The sequence below is a fragment of the Struthio camelus genome, chromosome 6 (genome assembly GCF_040807025.1).
Source record: "Struthio camelus isolate bStrCam1 chromosome 6, bStrCam1.hap1, whole genome shotgun sequence".
Classification (NCBI taxonomy): domain Eukaryota; kingdom Metazoa; phylum Chordata; class Aves; order Struthioniformes; family Struthionidae; genus Struthio; species Struthio camelus.
Genome location: NC_090947.1, coordinates 22322268 through 22346602, shown reverse-complemented (window position 1 = coordinate 22346602; position 24335 = coordinate 22322268). Strand labels below are relative to the sequence as shown.

Here is a 24335-nt window from a genome sequence, read left to right as displayed (position 1 = left end):
TCCCCCTTTCAACACCTTCAGCTTTCTCTCCTGTACCCTCCAGACTCATGTGCACCTTCTCCCCTACAGGAGGGGCATCAGCAGATCTTAGCAACTATCCCTGCATGCACTAACTGGAAAAGGACATGAAGTTGCTAAAGCTGCAAGATGATTGCCTTTTCTGTTTTGCTTTTTCTCACACTGAAGGCAAACTAGGAGCAGGTACACTTGGCATTATTGTGGCCAGGAGGCAGGTAATAATTTGATAAACTAGTAATGCGTCTCTGCTTGCGCATCTGAGCTCTTAGGCTGATAGCTTTTCTCCTAATTCAGAAGTCCTGAAATATGTGATCATCAAGTAGCCTAGTCATATTGTTCATTCCAGCTTTTATTTGCTTTAGTCACATTGATTCTTCAAAGATACCAGAATGCGTTAAGAAGGAATTAAACACTCTGCTCTCTGCCGTTTTATGGGGAAAGCTGTTTTTTTTTTCTTAGTGCTTTCTAAGCATCCCTTAAGGGGAGATCCAAAATGGTAAAGACGTGCAAAAACATATCTTGGACTTCTGTCAGGTTGTGACTATTATCACATGATACAATCTCTTACAGAATCCAGTTTTTCTGAAGAGAAGTGGTTACAGGAACACCGTGTCTCCTGTTAGTTAATTGATATTACATTTCTCTGCCTTTGCATGACTGTCTTTTCATAGAAAAGTCCTTCCAAGCCCTGTAGTTCCATTTATTACTTTTTATCTCATGGTTAATGCAACCAGAGTTGACTGGAGTATCTTTGACAGGCTCTAACTTTTGGGGCACTCTTTGCTGGGCATGTCTTTTAGACAACAGCAAAGTTGTTCCTCAGTAGGAGGAGTGGCTGGCTGTCTCACTTTCCTAAATTCAGGGTTGCTACTCTGGGGGGGGTTGTGTTATTGATCATCTCTTTAAGGACCTTCTTGGGGTTGAACTAATTTTAGACCTCTAAAGGTATCCTTGGAAAGTGCACAATGCCAGATATTGAGGCTAAAAGGTATTTCAGGAAATCATCCAGTTCAGCCCTGAGCTACACACGCCATTAACCATACCAGTGTCACTCCTGGCAGATACCTTACATATTCTCCTAAGACTCAAAAAAGGGAGGAACCACACCTCCCTGTCAATCTCTACTGATATTCACTGTTCACACTGTTAGAAAAACTTAACCAACATCTAACCTGAATCTTTCTCACAGTAATGTAAACTTTTTACTTTAATCCACCTACACAAGACCAAGGCTAAAGCACTGTGTCCAGTTTGGACACTTCACTTCAAAAGCATGTGAACCATCAGGAAAGAATTTGGAGGACATATCTAATCTAATATGGAGGATATTCTGATATTCTAATTTGGAGGATATATCTAATCTGTTACTACATCCCTGTACAGTATTTGTTGTTTTCACTAAGTACATCATTGCTTACTCAGTTCTGTTTAATATCCATTCTAAACCTTTTTTTTTTCCTTTGGAACTGCTACTAACACTTGTTCCCCATCCTGTCTTTATGTAGCTGGTAATGCCTGCTTTAGAGAAGTAGTCAGTGCTATCTATGTTGCATAATAGCATCATATTTTTTTCACCTCATATCTCTAACTTGGCAGAATTGTTTTGAATTTTAAACATGCACTCCAATGCACTTGCAGTCCCTCCCATCTTGAAGTCTTCTGCAGACCTAATCAGTGTAGGTTCTAACTCAGCCCATGTTAATATTTAATAGCATCAGATGTGATCTATCCTTGAGAACCCTACTCAAGACATACCGCCAGTGTGTTTGCCAGTTTGCCAGCGTTTCGCTGGTAATTGTTTTCAAAGCATACTTTTCCAATTCACTTTGCACTTATTTTTTAAGAATTTAATCTGCCCTTTGCAGGAAAGAATATCATATGAGACAGCGGCAAAAGTCTTCCTACAGTAAAGGGTTGGAAGTCTACTGCTTCTTCCCAGTGTATCAGTGTGGCTACCCGATCATGGAAGGAAATTGGATCAGTTTGGCGTGATTTGTTCTTGATAAATCTATGTCGCTTGTGACTCATCTCCCTGTTCTTTTCTAAGTGCTTACTGATGGCTCCAGAGTTTTTCTGGGAAGGCAAATTAAGCTGACATGTCTATAATTTTTCAGTTCCTCCTTTTTCCCATTTTTCTGTCTGCCTTGCTTAGTCTCTAAGAGTTCTCAGAGATGTCTGCGGATAGTTTTGAGATGGCTGTAGCCAGCTCTTCAAGTTTCCTGCCTGAAATTTTATAAACACAGCCAATCTGAAATACCTAACTTACGTAATATTTTCTCATCCATGCTTTTCTCTTTTCAGGCTGAGATTTTACTCCTTTAACTCTGCTGTTAAGAATATTAGCCATTTCTCTGCTACTGATCTTTTTAATGAACACTGATACAAAAAATAAATACTTCTTGCTTTCTCGGTGTTATCTGTCAATAGATTTCTCTCTGTTGAGCAGGGAATCAACACTTTTTCTTGTATTTTTTTTAACTACTGAAGTAGTTGTGGAAGGTTTTTTTTTTTTTTTTGCAACTCTTAGCATTTCTTGCTAGGTCTGTCGCGGTTTATATGTTTGCCTTTCTAATTCTGTCCTTCCTTATTCAAGTTATTCTCTTCAACTTGTCCTTTGTAAACCCCCTACTTTTCCTTTTCTGTACGTTTCCTTGTATTTGGGGTCAGGCAATAGCTCTTACTTTAGCTAAGTTCACAAGCCCTCTGTGGAAATCCTTATGCAGGGAAACCACTGGTCTCCGCAAGCGGCCTGCGCGCTCTTGCATTTCAGAGAGCTCTGCTGGAGCAGCTGTACGACAACTGCCAGCTAGGCCTGATAGTTTGGAAAAGATAGTCCGTGGGCGTAGAGTTTTTTCTTCATTCCTGTTTCTTCTGTTATGCCGTGAGGGGAGGAGCGAGCCAAAGGAAGCAGGCGCTGACGGAGGTGCCAGTTTCCCTGGCAGCGAGGCCTGTGCAGCACGCCGAGAAAAGCTGCTGGGCCCGGGGCAGCAGGGCTCCTCCCGGGTGCCCAGGATTGACAGTGGCAAGCGGAAGGGCCTAGTGCCTCCTTAGCCTCAAACCTCGGTAGTGCTTTAGAAAGTTTAACATGAGTTTGTTTGTTCATCTTCATGCATCATGTTATTGTTTTAATGTGGTGAGCATTAAGAGCCGGGTTTGTCTTTAGGGCATCTTAAGAGAGCTGCTTCTACTCACATCCCCTGGGCTGAGCTTGGCCCTGCATCGTGGCCTTTTTTTTTTTACATTTTCTTTGTCCAGTCTTTTTATTTGGTTCATGATAGCTTTTTATTTTGCTGCTCAACCTTTAAAAATGTATTTCATTTCATTTTATCTTTCAGACACCTCTTATTGAGCCTCACATCCCACATCGTCCTACTAAAACCATTACACAGGTAATAGGACATAGGTGAGCTGTAGAGCCAGGCTGCTAGACAGATGGAAATAAGTCAAATTTCCAATGTACTGATATGTACCAGCTAAAGTACTAGTGATGCTTTGTGTTAGATCTGTGGTAATCATGTGAGACTTAAAATCCACAATATTTTACATTGCTCTGCATAAGTAGGCATCTATGCAAGACTTTTAATTGAGGCAGAAGAGAACTTGTGTTTTGTTTTGCAGAAGGCAGTACAGAGATTGCGGAAAGTTTAAACCCTCTGTGTCTTGGTCCCTTTTTTTCTGCATGATCACCAAGGTTCCTTCAGAAAAGATCCTCAGAGCTGGCAAGATTTTGCGGAATGCAATTCTGTCCCGAGCCCCTCACATGATAAGAGATCGTAAATACCATCTGAAGACTTACAGGTGTGTGAGCTGATTGTATAGAGGTCTCTGAATTTTTGTGCCTGCCATTCTCTGATGTCTGATTTATGCCTTACCATACTTGCAGGTCTCAAAAGGTCTGAAATTATTCTGTGATGCTATTTGAGTCTGGATGTTGTGCAGTCTTTAATGTGCCTGGTAAATCCTTTCTGAAGTAATTTGACTGGAAATTGGGTCCATGATTGTGAACAGAGCATTCACATGCACAAACTCTTCCAAAGTTAATAGCATAATTAGCTGGAATATTCTATTTCAAGTTAAAATATAGATTCTGTTATTTTCTTGTATCAGTAGGAGATCATAGAAAAGCTCATTAATACGTTATGTTACTCTATTGATTGCTACAGTGATGTTGCTCAATGGGGAGTTCTGAAAATTTACCTATTGAGAAACATTCCTTATGTAGATTTCCTGCTCTATTCAAAATTATTTTTTTTCAGTGTATGTCAGGCTTTCGTATCTTCCTGCTGGTGGCAGCACTGTCTTGCTGAAATGGGATAACAACGGCACTTGTAGAATAGGAATCTGAGTTTAGGGACTTAGGATCCATCTATTGCTGTCTTGAGAATCGATCAATTTGTTTTAGTGTATAATGTTTAAATCAAATACCTAATGCATTATTCTGAGTATATTTAAATAAAAATTTGTTTGAAAGCTCTGAGTATTTCTTTTTCTAAATAGTGAATCAATAACTTACTGGTCCACTTTTGAGATAAGTGCATTGATTTTCCATGCTATTTCAGTCCCAAATGTATTTAGTTTGATATAAGAGATTTGGAACTTGTAAGTTGATCTGAGAATCTATCATGGCATGATATTGGGGATTCTTCTGTTCAGAATACTTCTAGGAGAACAAAAGAGCATGGTTTAGATCAGAGCAGTGCTGGTCCAAACAATTGTACCATTTAATCTTAAGCATAGCTGGGAAAAACTCCTACTGTTTTATCCTTGGACTTTTTAAATATAGAATACTAAAATTTCGGTTGGACCAAGGTGAGGAGAAATATTGTCATCAAAATAAGATTTTAATTGGGGGAGCTTTATTTAAGCTGAATTTCAGCAATTTCAGTAGTATCTATCTCTGTGATCTCTGAAACTGATGTATAAACTATAGAGCCATGAGAAGGACAAGCCTCTTCTCTATTCTATGTATAATCATTTATAGATTTGCAAGTTTTCGATCACATTGGTCATTTGCTTCTTTTCTGCAGTGTTAGGAAATGTTATGACAAAGAGAGAATTCTACATAGTGAGCATCTGGCTTTTGGGTTTTTTTTCCCCTTTGGGAGTTCTCCAGAACTTCAGACCTGCTGTTGAGGATATAACCTCTGAAACAAGAATTTGCACACAGCATGGGTCAGTCAGGAGCTGTTAGGTGACCATCACCTAGCCATGAAAGAGCCTCAGAAACATCATAGACCTACAAACCAATGTCCCAAATCGAACAGTGCCCAGAGTTTGATTACAAACTGAGGAACATCCTCATGATATTCATTCCTCCTGTGCAGACTGTTCAGGTTGGCAAAGTTTTGTTGTCTAACGCTGTCTAACATCCCCTTAACATTCCATTTTCCAAAAGATTTGTTGTTCTGCCTAAGTGGTTCTGTCAAAACTGAACATCTTTAACTGGTATTTGAAGCACATATGCATAGACAACGTTGAGCACATATGCATAGACAACGTTGTTTTTTCTCTAATAAGATCTGATTAGGACAGGTTATGCAAAGGTTAAATGACCATTCTTGGCAGATACTGTATGTAATCGCTCTCTTGAATAGCTTCCTTTTCATTTCTGTCTATTTATTTGTCCTTCAGACAATGCTGTGTGGGGACAGAACTAGTTGACTGGATGATGCAGCAAAGTCCTTGTGTCCATTCACGAACGCAGGCCATTGGCATGTGGCAAGTATTGCTGGAGGAAGGTGTTCTTAACCATGGTAAGATAAAGAAAATTAAAGCCTTTGCTAAAACGTGGGCAATGTGTCACATCAGTGTCTCTATAGATCTCCTTCATGAAAATCAAAGGGATCATGAGCCCAAAAGGAATGCTACAGAGCAGCATCTTCATTCATGAGTGCAAATGCAACGTGCAGACAGCATTGATTGCAGCTTCCTACCAGTATAATTTATAACTTATGAGAATTTTGAAAAGTAAAGGAAATTACAATATAATAGTAACTCTAATTATATATATTAGTTTGTGTTCATGGTACACTGGCTTGTGATTATATTGCCAGAGCTGAATAGCACTTGACCTAAAAACAAGAGGTGTACTGCCATACACCACAAACGTGATCTTCAAGTCAAAGACTTGCAGCATTTTGAAATCTTTGTGAGCCTTTGTGCGTGTTCAGATCCATGATTTTGGAATGGCTCTTTTCAATGGGCTTTGAATCTCAGAATCCCTGTGCTGAGCTCTGGGATTTTACACTAGTTTTCTGACTATATTTTATGTGCCTTTCTGTTTCCACTTGGCAGGATTTACTGGGGAACAGAGTGTTATAGTCCTCAAAAGGGCAGCCTTTTAAAGCAGTATCCTCATCTGAAGCTTTGTACGTACAGTTTTATTAAGTTCGGAACAGCAGCCATATTACAGCACACTTCCAATCTTCCTTTGTTGTGCTTCCACATTCCAGGAAGAAATTTCCACCCTTGGGAAGACATATCATTTCCCCTACTTCCTTTCCCTAAGGGCTCTAGCTTTAATTCCTGCCCAGTATTTCCTTGAGGGCTCCTAGTGGCAAGCTGCTGTGAGATGCATCAGCTCAGTACACCGCTCTGACTTGCCTGCAAGGCCAGTGGTCTGTAGTTGACCCTGTTTGTAGTCTGTCTTTAGAAGTCTTTTCTTGGAACGCTTTCCATTAAGTTCTTCCACCAGGTTGCAGGTTAATGAAAGGTGATTATATATTGATCATGGACCTTCTTGGTACATGAGAAAGAGTTTGGATGCTTCTGGATGCCTTTGGATGCCTTTAAGCCCTGTCTGAAACAGATAAGGTGTTCATGCTAAAGAACACTTAGAAATTTATGATATAACTATTTCTCCATTATGAATTGTTCACTTAAATGAAATCGTTTGAAGCAATAACAACAAAAAAACCCAGCTACTGTAAGGAAATCACATACACACATGTGCACACACACACATGTATACACACCCACAACACATACATATAGAAATCTTTTGAAAGTAATCACAGTAATCACAACTTAAAAGCGCATCCTGCAAGCTGCATAACTTCAACGTTCATGAGAAATAAAGGTGTTTCATACTCTTACACTTTCTCTGTAGTTTTCTTTCTCTTCTTAACTATTCTATCTATGGTATATACTATGCTATACAGATTTCTACAAGGTTTTTTCTAATGAGAAAAGCTTAGTGTTTGATATCTTACGTTATTTTCAGTGGATCAGGAACACCATTTTCAGGACAAATACTTATTTTATCGGTTTTTGGATGATGAGCATGAAGATGCCCCTTTGCCAACTGAGGAAGAGAAAAAGGAGTGTGATGAGGAGCTACAGGACACTATGCTTCTGCTGTCTCAGATTGGACCAGATGCTCATATGAGGATGATTCTCAGAAAACCGTAAGCAGATTGATAGGTTAATATTACCAAGGGGCCTTGCAAAGTGACGTGACAAAACTGTGGCCCAAACCTTTATTCAGGTTTTGTGGATCATGTTTCAGTCCCTGGAAGAAAGTGTGTGTATTCTGCAACCCTGTTTCTCCCAATAAGAGGAAGCTACGCATATCAAACTGGCTTCTTTTGGCCGGTTATTGCACTTCATTGCCAGTTTGCTTAACCTCTAAAGTCTATAAGTAAATATCAAGACATTTCCAGTCCTTATTAGTCCTTTGAATACTTTGTATTCAAAATAACCATCAAAGGCTGTGAATGTCACCATACTCACCTTGTGGAAAATACAGCATTATGAGTTTTTATTTAATTTCTGAGTCTCCCCAAAAGTAAGTTGCAGGTAATGGAAGAGTCCTGCTCCATTAACACTTTCAGTGCTGGCGTGCAACTCAATTAACGGCACTGATTTTCTGATGATACAAATGAATGGAGCGATAGGATGGCAACACAGCAGGCACCTTTCAATCACATTCAGCAGTGGCAGCCATTAATTAGATTTGTCTTTGGTAGAACTCTTTTGAATTAATGGAGGCTGGACTTGGCCTGTTACAGTTTGCTAAAAGGGTGTGAAATATGGCTCCTTAGCTTTATTTATACATTCTTATTGCTATAAAACCAATGCATCTTTTTTTAAAAATACTTTCTACTGAGGCCACAGAGCGTATTTGCAATACATTCTGGTCACACTGAAAGCTGTGCTAAAGCCCTTTTTTATGGGCAGCTTTATAGTGATGATTTCAAAGCAACCAGTATAAACTGTGTTTGACCTTCCATTGAAGGCCACCTTTTTATTATGCAGGTGGAATTTAGGGGCCCCTGAAGACATATTTTCCTGCTAATTAAGTGCACTGAGAATAATGAATGCCTTAAGGGGATCTTTACCCACTATTTGCTTGTTAGAGTGAGTTCAGGAAAGGTAAGTACGCAAAGCTGGATCCTGTTACTTTGAGGCCACTGGCAAAGTTTGTCTTTGTTATGGGACAGGGTTGGGCCCTGGCTACAGTATGAGAATTTTTGTACTGAACAAGTTGCAATGCACCTGGACCACTTAACACAAGTGCTTGCACTTTTTCTGTTTCCATCTGTATCCTTCCCCTGCTTCATTCTGTGTTGTCTGTTTAGATTGTATGCCTATTTGCACGGGCACCCGACTTACTCTGTGCATACAAGTTGGCCAGCACTTTTCCAAGTACTTGATAAAAGCACTGAATTTCAGAACGTGCGATCGGGTATTTGGACTCATAAAAATAGATGACACTGCAGTGTAGCAATATTTTTAAAGGGTTAGCTTCTGTTTCCTCTGTTTGGTAGAGGTTTAATCAAGGACAACCAAAAGAGTACTTCCTGTCACACAACAACTACCGACAAACAAGTTTGGGAGTTTGATGCTTCCATAAACCATTATGGTGTAAGGGAAATTCAGCATATTCTTCTCACAGGACATCCTGTGCATTTTCCACTGAGGAGGGAAGTAGGGCTCCTAACACCCGTGAGTAGACAACAGTTATTGGGAGACGGTGGGGACAGCGCCATGTGTGGTGTGACCCTGCACCTCTGCGCCATCTCCTTTGCCTCAGGCTGGCTCTGGAGAAATGCTCCCTCAGGCTATTGTGATTTTTGGCTGCCTACTACATTCTCTCTGCATTGTGTCTTTCAGAGCAGCCAGTGTAAGTTCACCCTGGCAAGATCAGTGTTAATTATCATCCATGCTCCTGGCAGAGAGTTGAAAGGTTGGAATGATGCTGTGAAAAGTATTGCTCCCCCCACTGCGTCATCACTTGCACTGCATCATCTGAAAGAATATTCATAGGAGATTTTTCATGTAATGTAGTGAGGGGAGAGAGGTTTTTTCAAGACTGATAGCCATCTGACATCTTTCCTTATCCCCGTTCCTGAAAATGCTTATGTTTTGCTGCCCTTTGCACATGGAAGCAAGTTTGTACTGTCAGGCACCATATTAACTACTGTTCTCGTATTCAGTTTACATACGTTATGGTTCTGTTAGTTAAAAATACAGTCTGTGCTGAGGTGTATCAGAGCTGTTGAAATCTCAGTGAATCCTCAAAGTCCTGCTACTTTTGACTAGACACCATTACAGCTGCCAAAAGTTCAAGGAATTGTGAGGGCTTCGGAGATACTGGCTTGAGCTGACCTGAGCAGGACCCACGATTTTCAGACCGACACAGCTGCATTTTATAATAGTCACCACTTCCAGAGAGGTTGCAGAACTCAGATAATTACCATGAAAGAAATAAGACAATATTCTTTGATGAGAAGATTACTTTGAGAATTTGATTGTATAATGAAGCTGTTGCTTTGTAAGGTACTTTCTATTGTTCATAATCTGAAAATCTCTAGCAAAAAGTGTCACTTGTTTTGACAGCTGACTTAAAAAATTCTCTGTTTATTACATTAACTGCAGCATTTTAACTGTCAAACTGTGAAAGAATGTTCTATAGTTTAAAAAACAGAATAGAGCTCAGGGAAATTTTTTGGCAGGCTCTTGTTGCTCTTGGTTTTTCCTTTTTTTTTTTTTTTTTTTTTGGAAACACATACACTGTGAATGTGAAATAGCTTTTTGTGAGGTAGCAAACACAGCTCTCTGCTCCTTTTAATACCTGAAGCACAGGACTTCCTTGAGCAGGTCCCTGGAGAAAATATTTTAGAATTAACACAGCTCTCCCTTACATACTTTTCAATTCTTCAGTATGAAAATATATCCTGAAAACAAATTTAAACTATTTTTATTTGATTTTAATATTGTTTAGCCATAGCTAATTTGATAGTAAGCTCTAATTAAATAGGATACCATACTACAAAGCTAGATGCAATGATGGCAGAACTCTTTAAAGGGAACATAATGTTCATTAGACACAGTATTTAACGCCGATGACGTTTTGGATTATATTCTCTTTTAATACTCTAGTCTGCTTTAAGTCATCAGTAAGACTGAAACAACAAATCTATGTTATCTATTTTTGGTGACTTCATTCAGCCAATTTTTTTCTCAGTATGAGTGCTTGAGTGCACACGTGATCAATAATCAGGTTTCAATGTCACTTGTAGAAACAAACTGAACAGGATGTTAGGGAGAGGAAGTGAAAAAAAGAGTTAAACCTGGTAAACAGCACAAAAGGTATATATAGTAAAATAATCATTTAATTACTGTTAACAATCTATAGTTCCATGAAGGTGCTGGAAAAATTAAACGGAATATATTCTCTTGTCATGAAGAATTTTTCTTTAGATGTCGTATTCCACCTAGTTGTAAGTAATCAGATCTATACTCCATTTCTCCACAGGGAGTGTATCTAGTACCATCGTCCTTAGTGGATTTTTCTGCCAATGGTCTTTAATAAATCAAGTGTTATTTCTGGGACAGGAAATACAGATTGTCTTTCCGTGTATCAGTTCACTGATGTTTGCTGCTATATGTGGTAAATGGAATTTATGGCTTTAATGAAAGGGCACTAATTCAAGTACAAAGATTATGTAATTAGCTTCCATGCTAGAGTAAGTGAACTTGCATTCACTTTCAAACTCAGACATAGGTAGTGGGTAGAATATTCTTGTCTGCTATATATTCTTTATAGTACTAGAAGACAAAATTTTTAGCCTGGAAAGATGTGCTTTTTTTGACATACCATCTCGATGTTATGGGGTCTCTGAGCTTTTCCTTTGTTTTTATTATCTGAGAATTTTGTGGTTAACTGTGTCATAAAAATAATCAGTGATACTGCTTGTGTGTACATAGTTTATCACTGCCAAAGTAGCATGTTAGTGTCAACATCCTAGTCACAGAGAAAGCTCAGTGTCTCTGACCTTGATAAATTCTCCAAACAGTGAGCAGTTTTTATTGATCACTTAATATCACCTGAGCGCTCCTGTCCATTAATGTGTAGCCTCATTCTCTACCTATCCCGTTTATTTTCCTGCCCATAACCAGGCATTGCTGTTAGAATGTGTCCCCTGCGGAAACTAGGTCTTTACACAGCAGGATCCTACAAATCAACATCAGTAGGTCACCACACAGGTTTTACAGAAGCCATGATGCCTAATATCTCTCCACATGACATCTGGAGGAGCAAAAGTAAAGACTGGGTACATCCACTCTAGATTGTTAGTCCTCCCAACATGATAACAAAGGAGACAAGTGGACACACTGAAAGAAGAGTGTACCCTTTTGTCTTGATAGAGATCTCATGTAGTTAGACAACATTCTTTCATATTTTAATTTCTTGTAGGAATTTGTTAAGCAGATGCACTATCTTTTCTGTTTTCCAAAAAATGCTGGTTTTGCGAGCATGTAATACAATTAATGCTGTTACTTCCTGTGGGAAGTATCTTCTGTTAAAATGTTTGCCCTGTTTTTCTTAAATCTGCAGTGAAAGGTAGGTGGTACTGGCTTAGCTGTATTCTGTTCTTAAGTAAGTAAACTGCTACTTCCCCTCGTAAGTCACTAGGAATGGCAGGCTCATAATTTCAAGCCAAATTTTGAAATAGCAAAGAGTGACTATTTTGAGTCACTAGAGGGCATAGTAATACCAGATCAGTTTCTGTTTCCTCCTATGCAGTTTATTCCATTTGGTATAAAAAAAGAATAATTCCATCCAAGACATTTCTGTTCTAAATTGGTCTTTCATCTGGGTAATAATAAGTGCATGTCATTGGTAAATGAAGAACAGATGAAAAATTTAGCTTGCTTGGCAGACAAGAGCTCAGTTGTCCTCATGTTTTCTGTGACCTCTTCAGTACTTCTTTCATCCAAAAGAAGTCTCCATCAGACTTCTTTTTGAAAAGATGAAATATAACTCCAGAGTGAAAAGATTGCTGGATGTTGCACTGTATTGCTCCCTCTACCTCACACATGATTTAGGTAGACTGTTGAATCAATAGGTGATTAGGCAGAAAAAATACAGAGCAATATATCCCCTTTTTATATGGCTTTCCTGATTCTCTAGATGCTGAAATCTCCTGTAGCATTGACATTTTAAGAGAAAAGCTTCTATCGAAAATGTTCATTGTTATCTATCTTTTAGGACTGTCCAAAGACTCAGCTGTGCTGCTAATTCTTTAGACGTCACACACTCCAAAAAGTGAAGTTAGACCCGTGCACTAACTTGTTTCTAATGCAGGCATGTGAGCCTTCTCCTCTGAAACTCCTGCCCCCTGGACTGGGCTTTCTATATCTTTTTTCCACCCCTCTTAAATTTATCATCTCTCCTTTCTTATGACTCTCAGTTACTCTTCTCCTCTGCTCTTGGCCCTTATAAAACAATAATTTAATTATTTATATTCTGCTTTTCACAAATCTAAACCATATGTTCTTTGGAATGACTTAGTCCTCTGATAGTAACTTGGGATTTTGCTTTAAAGGATTTTGTGTGTGTGTGTGTGTGTGTGTGTGTGTGTGTGTGTGTGTATGTGTAACTCCACTGAGCTATATGAAATTACGTCATGGGAGAATTTGTCCTTTTAGAAAATGAAGTGGTATAAGTGGTATCAAACACTTAAAACTAAAGAGAATCTTGTGAGAGGAAAATAGATTGGAAGTTAGTCACATAAGTTCCTTCAACTCCTTCTCATGGGTACAGTTTCATAGATCCTCCAAAGTGTTTCCGGCACATTGCAGTCCTCAGAGCATTTGTGTCCTTTTCTAGCAATCAGAATTCACCAGTGTATAGACTCTTTACAGAAATGCCATTATTCCAATCACAGTGACAGTCTCTTTCACTCTGTGCTAGAGGAGGATTTATTCCTTCATTGATACGTGCTTTTTATTAGTAGGAACTTCTTGTATCTTATCAGTGAGAGATGTTGGAAATAATGAATGGTTCTTACTTACCTCTGAGGCTAAACAGCACACAACATTAACTGCACTTAGGAAACATTTAATGTTTCCTGAGATGCTCTGCTCCCTTTTTGAATTTATTTCGCAGAAATCTGAACAGTCCTTACAATCCACCACTACTGTCTGTTGGCTACAACTAATTAGTGCAGCGTATGGAAAATAGTGGAGATCTTACCGTGGCTTGGGAAGTCCTTTTGAAAGGAACAAGTCTTTATGTATCCTTTTTGATGACCGTTTTATGTATAAAACACTTGATTTCATCAGTAAAACTGCCTAATCAAGCTCTTGCTCAGGTGGTTGCCATGGCTGCTGCTCCATTTCACTCAGGTGGTTTCACAGCGCTTCCAGCCTTTGTGTGTTGCAGTCTCAAGCCAGAACCATCTTTTGGTCTCAGTTTAGTAAGGGTGTACCCAAAGTGCCTGAAGTAAAGGTGCTTAGGGACTGGACTGTTTTCTTTAGTCCTGCCAGACACCTTTGCCACAGGAGCAGGACTCAGCAGCAGTGAGGTCTGGTAGCAGTGCAGCCACAGCAGTAAGTAAGTGCTTCAGAGCTGGGGTGGCACTGTGATGTGCTTTGAGCTGCCAGCACTTAGAGCTAGTTTCAGGCTTGCTTGGATGTGCTACAGAGGCTGTGCACACCCCACTATGGTGCAGTGTGCTAGAGACGGGTCCACAGAGGTGGCTTCTGTCTCGCGTGCAAACCCTTCGCGTAGCCTCTTCCCTCCTACCCTGAGATGAGATGAGTTCATTGTCGCCCTATACCAGTCTGGGCAGCAGTGTTAAAACTCAAACAATCTCTTCTTTTAATTTCAACTTACTATGTGGTGCAAAAATCTGTCCATTTTGGAGGGGTTAAAATGTCCAAATTAGCTCCTTTTCCTTGTTCTACTTAATGTAGTACTCTTTCCTTTCCTTGATTTACTTTTCCTCCTTCTGGTTTAATTGAGGCCTATCCAATATACAATTGTTTTGTGCTTAAGACATGTAACTGGCCCCTTCTGCAGACAGTACACCAGCATTTTGTGTTGTTTTGTACTTTTCTAAGGTGTTTATTTTGGGAACTTATATGTTTTGCTGTCCTTTTTATCTTCTCTCTATAGGCCTGGCCAGAGAACTGTAGATGATTTAGAAATCATATATGAAGAACTTCTTCACATTAAGGCCTTATCTCACCTTTCTACCACAGTAAGTATTTCTAAAAATATAACTCATTTCCAAAGGCAAGGCTGAGTAGTGACTTTCTTGGTGATTTATCAGTATCTGAGAGCCTACAAGCCTTCCCATCCACACTTTCCCCACACAGAAATAATTCCCACCTGTGGGTACCACATGAGCACTATGTAGATGTAGGTTGTCTTTTGGCCATCAGCTGAAATTCTTCTAGGGCCTCCTGTTTCTGCGTGGTCCCTACCTTACTGCCTTCTCACAGGTGCCAAGACATGATCTTGGTCCATATCTGGGTTTAAATTAACACACATGAAATTGGACCTGATGCTTGGGACTGCACTGCTGCTGAATTTCAGCAGAATGGACATCCGATTTCTGAACTTTCGGAGCTCTCTGCTTAAACCAGTTAGGAAGAGGAATTACACAGTGCAGAAGGGTGTGCTGTGCAGCACTGGCCAGCTGGAACTTGGATACAAGTGCAGGAAAACTCATCAGACACCTTCTCCCTGAGTGGGCATGAACAGTGCACTGAACCAAGAATAAATGATCCGGAGAAAAATATCTGGTGGGGGGAAGGCACCTGTTAAGTCTCACCAGTGTTGACACACTGTGTGGGGCAACTGACACAAGCTAAACAGCATTTTACTTGGTATCTGCAAGATATGGGTGCTCTGAGAAAAATGAAGCCAGTGATAAAGTAGGTTTATTTTTGATAATAACTTGTTCAGAAGCTCTTGATGTTTTTAATAATTTTCAGCTAACTTTGACAGATGCAGCTAATTATAGAACTATGTTACAGAAAGATAGTACTCTGTGCAAAAATATAACATTTTAGCGATGTTTTTTCAAATAGAATAAACAGCCAGAGTGGGTAACTGAACTAAGATGGAACAGCCAACCAAAGTCTCAAGTATCTCTGGGCTGTAAAAAAGTATTTAAGGAAAGACTTTTGTAAGATCCAGAAATTACACTTTTCAAATCAAACTAAAGAAACCACCCAAGGTAAACAGATACTGATAGATAGATAGTGAAAGACACTCTTGATACTAGACATAATCCAGAACAAAAAACCCCAAAACACAAAATATTTCCAGCTCAGAAGAAATTCAGACTTGAGGTCAGAATCCACAGCAAGTGGCATATAGAACAGGTAAGGCAAATGATAAAAACCACAAGAAATATGTGACATTTGGAAGAAATGCAAGAAGTGCAGCTGATTCCATGCTTTTTAGTAAGAATTTGGAAATGCCAGCCCGTTACGTGCAGCATGAACGGAAGCAGAGAACAAAACCTACTACTAACTTAGAGGTATTCTTCAGAGGAGCAACAGAAAACCTTGCTCCTATGAACTAGAAGATTAGTGGTCAATCAGCTTGAAAGCAAATGGAATGATTATTCATTTTAAGCAAGGCATAATACCTAAAGTAATAAGTTTTCTAGATAAGCCACAGCCAGCAGAAAGTAAATGGATGAAACTCAAGTCTCATGGTGGTGAACTAATCCCTGCTAGGGAAGTCTGTGAACTTAATGTATGAGTGAAAAACAATTATATAATACGGTGTTAAAAACAAATCAAATTCTTGGCATCATGAAGAGGATTCATTCACAGCAGAGGCAAATGGCTGAAACAGCTGAGAAGAGATCTGAGGACATACATGGGAGAGGAAAGCTCTCTACCTTGTGCAGAGTAGTGCTAAAGGCGCTGTGCTTCTATCCCTATGGAAGTTTCTTTGCCTTCAGGCAGAGGGCATAAGGGAGTTTGGTGGGCTAATTGTTATGGAAATTAAAGGCCATTGGTTGCATTTGCTGGCTGTTGCAGCAAAAAGAATGTCCAAACCCCTCTATATCTCCCTCTTCTTCCCTGACTGCAAACAGGGAGTGCTTTGCGCTGTCTGTCAGGAAGGCGTTCTGGGAGAGGTGGCTGGTGTTGGGGGTTTATGCTTGCTGCCTGAGCAGAAGGTTGGCAGTGCCTTTAGGACATCAGAGCATGACTTTATCCACCCATCTTAGAAGATGCAGCCCCCTCAGACTGTCATTTGGGTTGTGTCCAGAATTTGAGGGTTCCCCCCAATATTTTTCTGATGGCCTAAAGATTATCCACTTCCAAATCCAACTCTTGTCAATTTAAACAGTTGGGAGAACATGTGAAAACGCTGCTGCTAAATATATGTTGGACCGAGCTTTTGATCTGTATTAAGTTACATAACAGTACCTGAAACATGGATTGTGATGCATTGATGTTCTCTGAAAACGAGAATTCCCCTGTCTGGAAGCTGGCATGAGACTCGCTGGAGACTTGCAGTTATATGAAGAGGGGCATAAAGTGCACAGTGGTCCCAAGCGTATGAGGTCCTAAGTGCTGCTACTACTTTCTGAAAATGATGCTCACTGTATTTATAGAGAAAAAGATGGTTGTAAACAGTGACGATCTTGATCTCGCTAGAGACAACTGCCCGGTTGTGAAAGGTAATCACACCAGAGCAATACAAGCCCAAAGAGCAATGGGTTCACACAAAATAGTGTCCCATTTAATGGATGGGCTGAATGGTTTGTGTGGGGAGCTGTGGGACAGAGAGTGACTGTACCCGCAGCCTGGCACAGCCGAAGGGGCTGACTCACGGCAGTGCAGGAAGGGTAATGGCTTCTCAGGGAAGAACTAGGGTACCACAGAGTGCCACGGGATAACTGAGAGTTACTACTTATCTTCTTAATAGACCTGTTACTACTGTGTGAAATTTTCCATCATGTTGTTGTTAATTGTTAATGAGGATTTCATGTGTGAGTATGAAGGAAGATGTTGAGAACTTACATATATAATTCATCTTAAAGATGCCCTTGTCTGAGCCTTCTGTAGCCACTAAATGTGGAGGCTCATGCTATGTAAACCTAATGAGTAAGAAATTGGACAAGGGGTGAAGCAGACCACTGCCTGGCTGCATGATTCGCTATGAGCACTGAGCAGCACAGGGAGAAGAAAAATGGTGGCTGAGGTATGTTACATGAGCTTCCTTTCAGCGGGAAGAATAAAAGACCTAAAAAAACTATGATTTTTTTCTCTTTATTTTAAGGTAAAGCGAGAATTAGCAGGTGTCCTCATTTTCGAATCACATCCCAAAGCAGGAACAGTGTGTAAGTAAAAGGAGTCCTGTCAGGTCATCTTCCTTCTGTGTCATGAGCATTTAAATTCTTAATGTGTAAATGACTAGAGCAAAACATGGGGTGCACACCTCAGACTTGACCAGCGCTCAGTGCTCAAAACCTAGATAATAGATGTTGCCTTAGCCTGTTGCCAATTGCAGCGGCAGCTGCAAAATTATGTCTATGTCCTTGGTTGGGTGTGTGCATCCTCTAATATTTGGATGTATTTATATTTGGGATTTTAATTTGAACCAATCTCTATTTGAAATGTATGTTAATATTACTTTTGTATCAAAAAGCTATCTTAATGCACAAAATAAACTATTTAAAATGTTAGATTGCTTAGATCTAGCAAGAAATATTACCAAATGAATGTCAAGTTCACAGCTGCTAGAGAATTAGAGTTAGAGCACTGTGCTGCTGGTGGATTCCAGATCTGTGCACTGATTAGAAATTGATAACCTGACACATATCGATAAAGCACCTGTTGCTATTGTCAGGGAAAATAAAAACAGCTTTCACATCAGCGTAATAAAATAACTGCTGCATAGTTTTTTTTCCCCCTAAAATCTAAAGGGAATTGCTTTTAAAATCATGATATGACCTTTTTCAAGGTAGTCATTAATATGACTGCAGTAGAGTTACCTTGAATTTTATTGAGTGCAGATTCTGACCCATTTGCATTATGAATAACTCTCTTCTCACCATAAAATCTTTTCTCTCTTTTGTAGTATTTAATCAGGGAGAAGAAGGCACTTCTTGGTACATTATCCTAAAGGGATCAGTAAACGTAGTCATTTATGGCAAGGTATTTTTTCTGAAGCGTTTTCATATTATTCTTATTAATTAAATTGTAAGAATAAACTTTGAAAGAATGCTGTTTAATTTAGAGCAAAACTGTTTTTTCAGAAGAAACAAATTGAATGTAATTTTATTAAGAAATGATCCAGTGGTTTCACTGATTATACTTTCAGTTGATTACTGTATAATTTCAGGATGTATTACACACTTTCCGAATATAGTTCAGCACAGTTACATCAGTATTATTAGGACAAAGTCATTTGCTGGAGTTTGTTGAACTGCCAGACTTCCATCTCATGTGAGTTTTTGCCCTGTGCCTTTACCACCATATTCTTTTACATTTGAATAGCTAACTTCTCTCACAGATGTCAGGCACCTCTGACAGAAGTGCTGCTCTGTGTCTGGTGGTTCTCAAGTTGAATGAACCCCTCCCAAACTTATTCTAGCTCTTCATTTGCATTTTAGTTAACCTAAAGACCTAAAAGCATCTCTACTAATTTTCCTGTGTATGGAGGAGATTTTTCAAGGCAAAAACAGGACTTTGGTACACCTCAGTCCGTTGGATCTTTAAAAAGCTGCCTCCCCTTATGGATTTCTCATTTAGTGACCAAGAAACCTCCATTCTGAACACTCGGCATTTCACAGAAATCTAGCACAGAGGCCCTGGTGCTGTCTTTTCGTAAGTAACCTAAATTTAGGTACCAGGATGTTTTTTGCGCCACTAGGTCTGCCTGACCCTCTGTTACTACACACTGGAGTAAATGGAGCTCTGCTGATTTATACCAGCTGAAGTTCTGGCTCTGTGCTATGTGTTTCAGCGACAACACAGCTCTGAAGTGCTCACTAGAAGCATTTTCATATGTCATTGTTGTGAACTTCATCACATATGTATCAGATATATTAGTTACTGAGCACTTTTTGCAGTCACTCCATAGCCAGCTGTTATTATTTTAATGATCAAATCCCCTATTACTACAGTACTGCTTACATGTGAGGGTAATGTTCCCATCTCCTGGGGGTAATGCTATGGTATATGAGTGAAGAATGATCAGCTTGCGCTGTCTCTCTTGGAAGGTAAAAATTTAAACACGCGGTTTCACTTGGATAACATTAGATCTCAAAGTATGAATGAAATCCAAACTGTGTAAGAGAGACTGGAACTGCTGGAGAAGATAATTTTTCTCTCAATATGATGTTCTGGAGATTTGATCTTTATTTTTCATGGCCTCTTTTTAAAAAAAAAAAAAAAAGTGAACAACTTTCTTCAGCAGGGCTAGAAGATTCCTTCACTCCGAATCTAATTTCAGAGACCAAGCCAATTCTTTTCTATTCTTGCTTTTCTCTAGGAATAGTAATAACCAGCTATCAAGTATTGTTTCCTAGTCATTATTTTGGCTGTTGATTTCCTGCCAAATATATTTGTATTTGATTGTGAAGTCCGGTGTTTGTACAAATACTTTCAATAGACTCCACAGTAATGATGGGTTTCTGCATGTAAATGTTTTGCTCTGTGCAGGGTGTGGTATGTACTCTACATGAAGGAGATGACTTTGGCAAGTTAGCGCTTGTGAATGATGCTCCCAGAGCAGCATCCATTGTTCTGCGTGAAGACAACTGCCACTTCTTGAGGGTAGACAAGGAGGACTTTAACAGGATCCTCAGGGTAAGTGTGGGAAGGGCCACCCTGAGTGCATGATGTTAGAACTCGCAAATCTTTCTACAGTCTGTCTTATTTATATGATATATTGGTATAGACACCTTGTTTGAAGTATCCCCTAATTGTAGAACAGGGATGTGGTAGCCTAGAAAATCAAGTGAAGAATAAAATAATTATCCTTCCTCTTTTTCTCTTCCTAACTCAGCCATGAAAATGGGAATCTTTTGTCTCTATGTTTTCTGTGTGATCTCCCATCCAAATACTGATTAAAACAAGATTGCCTATTGTCCTAGATAGTTCAATATCACGTGCCTTAAACTCAATAGGTTCAAAGCAGAATCGAGTGGCAATTAAGTAAGCTACAGATAAACGCACAGACATCTTTATCAGAGGACTCTGGAAAGATATCCCCGCCTGTGTTTTAAAGCTGTTGCTGCTCAGGCAAATGCATTCCAGTCCAATTGTAGTCCCATAACTGTAACCTACATCCAGGTATAAGCTGCTCTGGGATCCTTTTTAGTACTGAAAGTCAAAAACATGATCATGCTGTATTAGAATGTATACATGACTGGTAATGCAGCAGTGAAAGCAGTCCAGAAGAGTACTGTATTAGCAAAATATCATGTGACTGTTGAGTGTTTGTGGTACAAAAGGGAACCACTGGTAGTAAGGCTGGGTTGGCCATGGACACTCCAGCTGAGCTAACTTCTGTCAGTACTTCAAAGAAGACTCAAGTCTGTGGCCTTACTGATTTTCATTTGCGTTATCTGAGTGCACACTATATTTTATTCTTGTTTTGTTTTTCTAGTATGTTCTGGTAGTAGAAAATGAAAAGAAATCAGTACTCTGACAGTTTACTGAGCTAAGACTTGCCATTTTTAAGTACCATTTCCTTTAAAAAATAGCTAAGAAAAGTCGGTTTATGGATAATAAAAAAGTAAAAGCAGGGGTAGAGATTACATTACATATTGAAAGTTCTGGAGGGACTCTGGTTTTGGCAAACTTTCTTTGCTTTGTCACACAGCCAGAGACTTCTTATGGCTCTTACATTAGTCTCTCCCATGATTTTCTTGTCTCTCCCAGCGCCGGTGTTTCCCTCTCAATTCTGCCTATTAGAAAAGTAGAATAAAGACCTAGGTGAGAAGAACCAACCCTAGAGTCTCAGCTCCTTATCTTTTGTGACTGAAAATCATGCACTTTCTCAGAGTGGCTAATCAGCCAAATCAGGAGCAGTTACTTTATTAAAAATAACTTGTCTTGCAGGATGTGGAAGCAAATACAGTAAGACTCAAAGAACATGACCAAGATGTTTTGGTATTGGAGAAGATCCCAGCAGGAAACAGAGTTTCTAATCAAGGAAACTCACAGCCTCAGCACAAGTATGTTTTCATTCAATAGTACAAATGTCAGACTATGATTAACCTTTTCATATGGTATTATTATCCAAACAATAGAATGTTTCCCCTTTCTGTGCAAAAATGCAGCGCATAGAACGTTTTCTCTTTTTTTTTTTTTAGCCATCAGCTAATCACATGCCCCATAGTGGATAATATATCCATTTCTAGCAGCACGCTAGTTCTATGGCTTTACACAATAATTCTCTAAAGACCTCACTGTAAATACTTATCTCATGTAATAGCTTCTAAATAGACTGCACATGGAGAATGCTGAAATCCTGTTAAGCTGTGCTACTGTATAAAAGACATGAGGAAAATATATTGTTTTATTGTTAAGTACAGATATTTTCATTTTGAATTTCAAACTCTGGATTCTAACAAATGTTTGCTAGGTACAATTTATACACAAAATGAAGATTTCAAGCAATGAAAGTCACACAGCTTATCTTACATAATAGGCTTGCACTAAAATAACAACATCCATCATATTTTCTTTACTTTCTTACTGAAAGGGAAGAAGTACAATTCTGTTTGGATACTACTGTGCTAAGAATGGAGTGAGGTTATCATCATTCCAAATGCTGGTAAAACCCCTAAAGGCTTTGTAAATGTATTATTTTCCTGCACGTGAAGAGATGTAGGATTCCACTGTTGTCAATACAGCTGGACTATTGCATTCATTATTGAAAGAGTTCATATTCCGCAGTGCGGAGGGAGTAACTTTGACACCCTTCAATTTCATATATGCATTCCTACAGGAACATGCACATTTTGTGCATGTGTGTGTGTTAATGAGCATAGGTACATACACAGAGACAACAGTAGTCTTTAGAGAAGAAAACACAGTAGTGTTTTTCTTTTCAAGAGTCGTAATTGCTTTGTTAAGATGAAGATTTTCAGTGCAAATGATGGATGCATAATTTGCTGGCACATAACCATTTTCTTGAGCAACATTCAAACAACTCAAAATAAGTGTGAACAATTTTTGAATGCTTTTCCCCTCCACTTTAATTTTTCTCAGAGAAAGAGTTAATTTACTATGAGACATTTTGCATATAGTTTTTGTCTGATCTGTGAATTTCACATATCTATTTCATCTGCATACTGGAGTAAAGAGATTTTTATCTCTGAAGAGTTAGCTAAACCGTTCTTTATATTTTTACATATGCATTTCACATATTTCAGAAACTGCCATTTCATCTTTCGCTTGATCTATTACACAAATGCACTATTCTCCCAGGAAATTATTCACTTTTAGAGCGAAATCCTCAATGTCTAAATGAGTGAAACTTGACTGCAGCCAGTGGATTTGCATCAGCAGCTGCTATACACAGCAGCTTGGTCCTAGATTTAAGTGCATTTTCTTGGGTCTAATACATTTTTCATGCTTTCAAAAGTGAAAGTTCCATTTAAATATGTTTGAAACACCACCTTCCTTGCAAGCTCTTTGCACCAACATTATTTCTATTATTTAACATTTCCTTTTTCAGAATTTGAGCTGTTTTGAATAATAAAAATAGCTAGACCTATGTACAATCCCTGGTTAGGTTAGGCTGTATTTTAGAGCTTACATTCCAGGAATATTTGCAGTGAGAGCTCAGAATTTCCTTTCTGTAAATATTTTATGGGTTTGGGCAGCTTTTGGGTACTGTGAATCTGCTAGCAAGGGAACTTTGCTAATTACAGTGACAAATAGACACAAACCACGCAAAAGAGGAAGATAGATACCCTGAAAGTTCACTGAATGCTTTTCAGCAGTCAGATTACTTTGATTACAGTGTGTTGGCACTTTTTTTGTTTTAAATCTTTCAAGGTGAATTCACTGGTTTTGAAAATGATATTTTCAAAAATAAGTGGGATTTGAACTAGAGAAATGTTCTGCACCCCATAGTTGTTCCCCAAGAGATCCAGTCAGCCAAGAAAGAAACCCATTTCCTTCATCGTAAACTTGGGGAACACTTCACTTTGGGAGCAAATCCTCTGAGCTGCAGTTTGGATTTTACTGTCTCCTCTTCTGCCGCCATTCCCAGAGCCATGCTTTCAAACAGTGACAGTTTTGCTTCGAGGGCCTAGCTCTGAAGTTCTCACTCCAAGATCCAACTTCCTCTTCATGGGTGATCACACTTATTCAGGATAAATTCAGCAGCCCTGCAAGTCACTCCACTGTTCATTTTCACTTTCATATTCAGAGTACAGCAAACTGTGGTTTCTCTGCTTCACTCACTTAGATACTTGGTTAGTATCTCTGCAAGAATGTGCACTGGTTTAACAAGTGTTTGTGTTCTTGGGACATCAATACAGTTCTTCCAAAGGGGCTGGCAGGTAAAAGAACTGTGACGGTCAGCGCTCAAAGTGAGGAGGAGCTCCCAGGAGCTCAGCTCCACCACTTATTTCTCAGCAGGAGCAGAGTATCTTCACTTCTCGGGGTTTTTTCTTTTCCTTTTTTTTAAGTTTTGTACTTTATCACTTGGATTCCAAAAAAAAAAAAAGAAAAAAAAAAGATGCAAAGATTGAAAGAATGGAGAGAAAGATTTTAAAAAATCCTATCTGGAAAGAAGGAAAAAAGACAGTAGGACAAGTGTGGCAATATCCTGTAGTATTCTGCTGGTACTTAAAATCTTGTCAGTGTTCCTACATTAGGCGGCAGTAACCTGACTACTGCACTAATTTTCTCACCTCCCTAGATTTACTACTGGAAATGGTACAATAGTAAGTCTGTCTACTTGCAAACACTTACTTGCCTCAGATATCTTAGGCATTACACAAATTTAAAGATGTAGGGTGGTATATAGGTCTGTCCCCATCTTCTCAGACCAGCCCTGATCAGTGATGCTGAATCAGTTGCTCTGA

At 39.2% G+C, this 24335-nt stretch overlaps 1 protein-coding gene across 3 annotated transcripts in view; it reads left to right on the top strand.

Annotated features, from left to right (window-relative positions):
• Positions 1–24335, top strand: part of RAPGEF4 (Rap guanine nucleotide exchange factor 4) — a 164602-nt gene that overhangs the window by 100892 nt on the left and 39375 nt on the right. For 2 of the 3 annotated variants that reach the window (XM_068948580.1, XM_009681750.2), the window contains 9 exons: positions 3354–3407; positions 3710–3816; positions 5650–5771; positions 7241–7424; positions 14426–14510; positions 17561–17621; positions 18362–18438; positions 19948–20094; positions 21352–21467. In XM_068948580.1, coding sequence (XP_068804681.1) covers positions 3354–3407; positions 3710–3816; positions 5650–5771; positions 7241–7424; positions 14426–14510; positions 17561–17621; positions 18362–18438; positions 19948–20094; positions 21352–21467 — 953 coding nt within the window. The remainder of the gene's footprint in view (positions 1–3353; positions 3408–3709; positions 3817–5649; positions 5772–7240; positions 7425–14425; positions 14511–17560; positions 17622–18361; positions 18439–19947; positions 20095–21351; positions 21468–24335) is intronic. The other variant, XM_068948582.1, reaches the window with a different exon arrangement.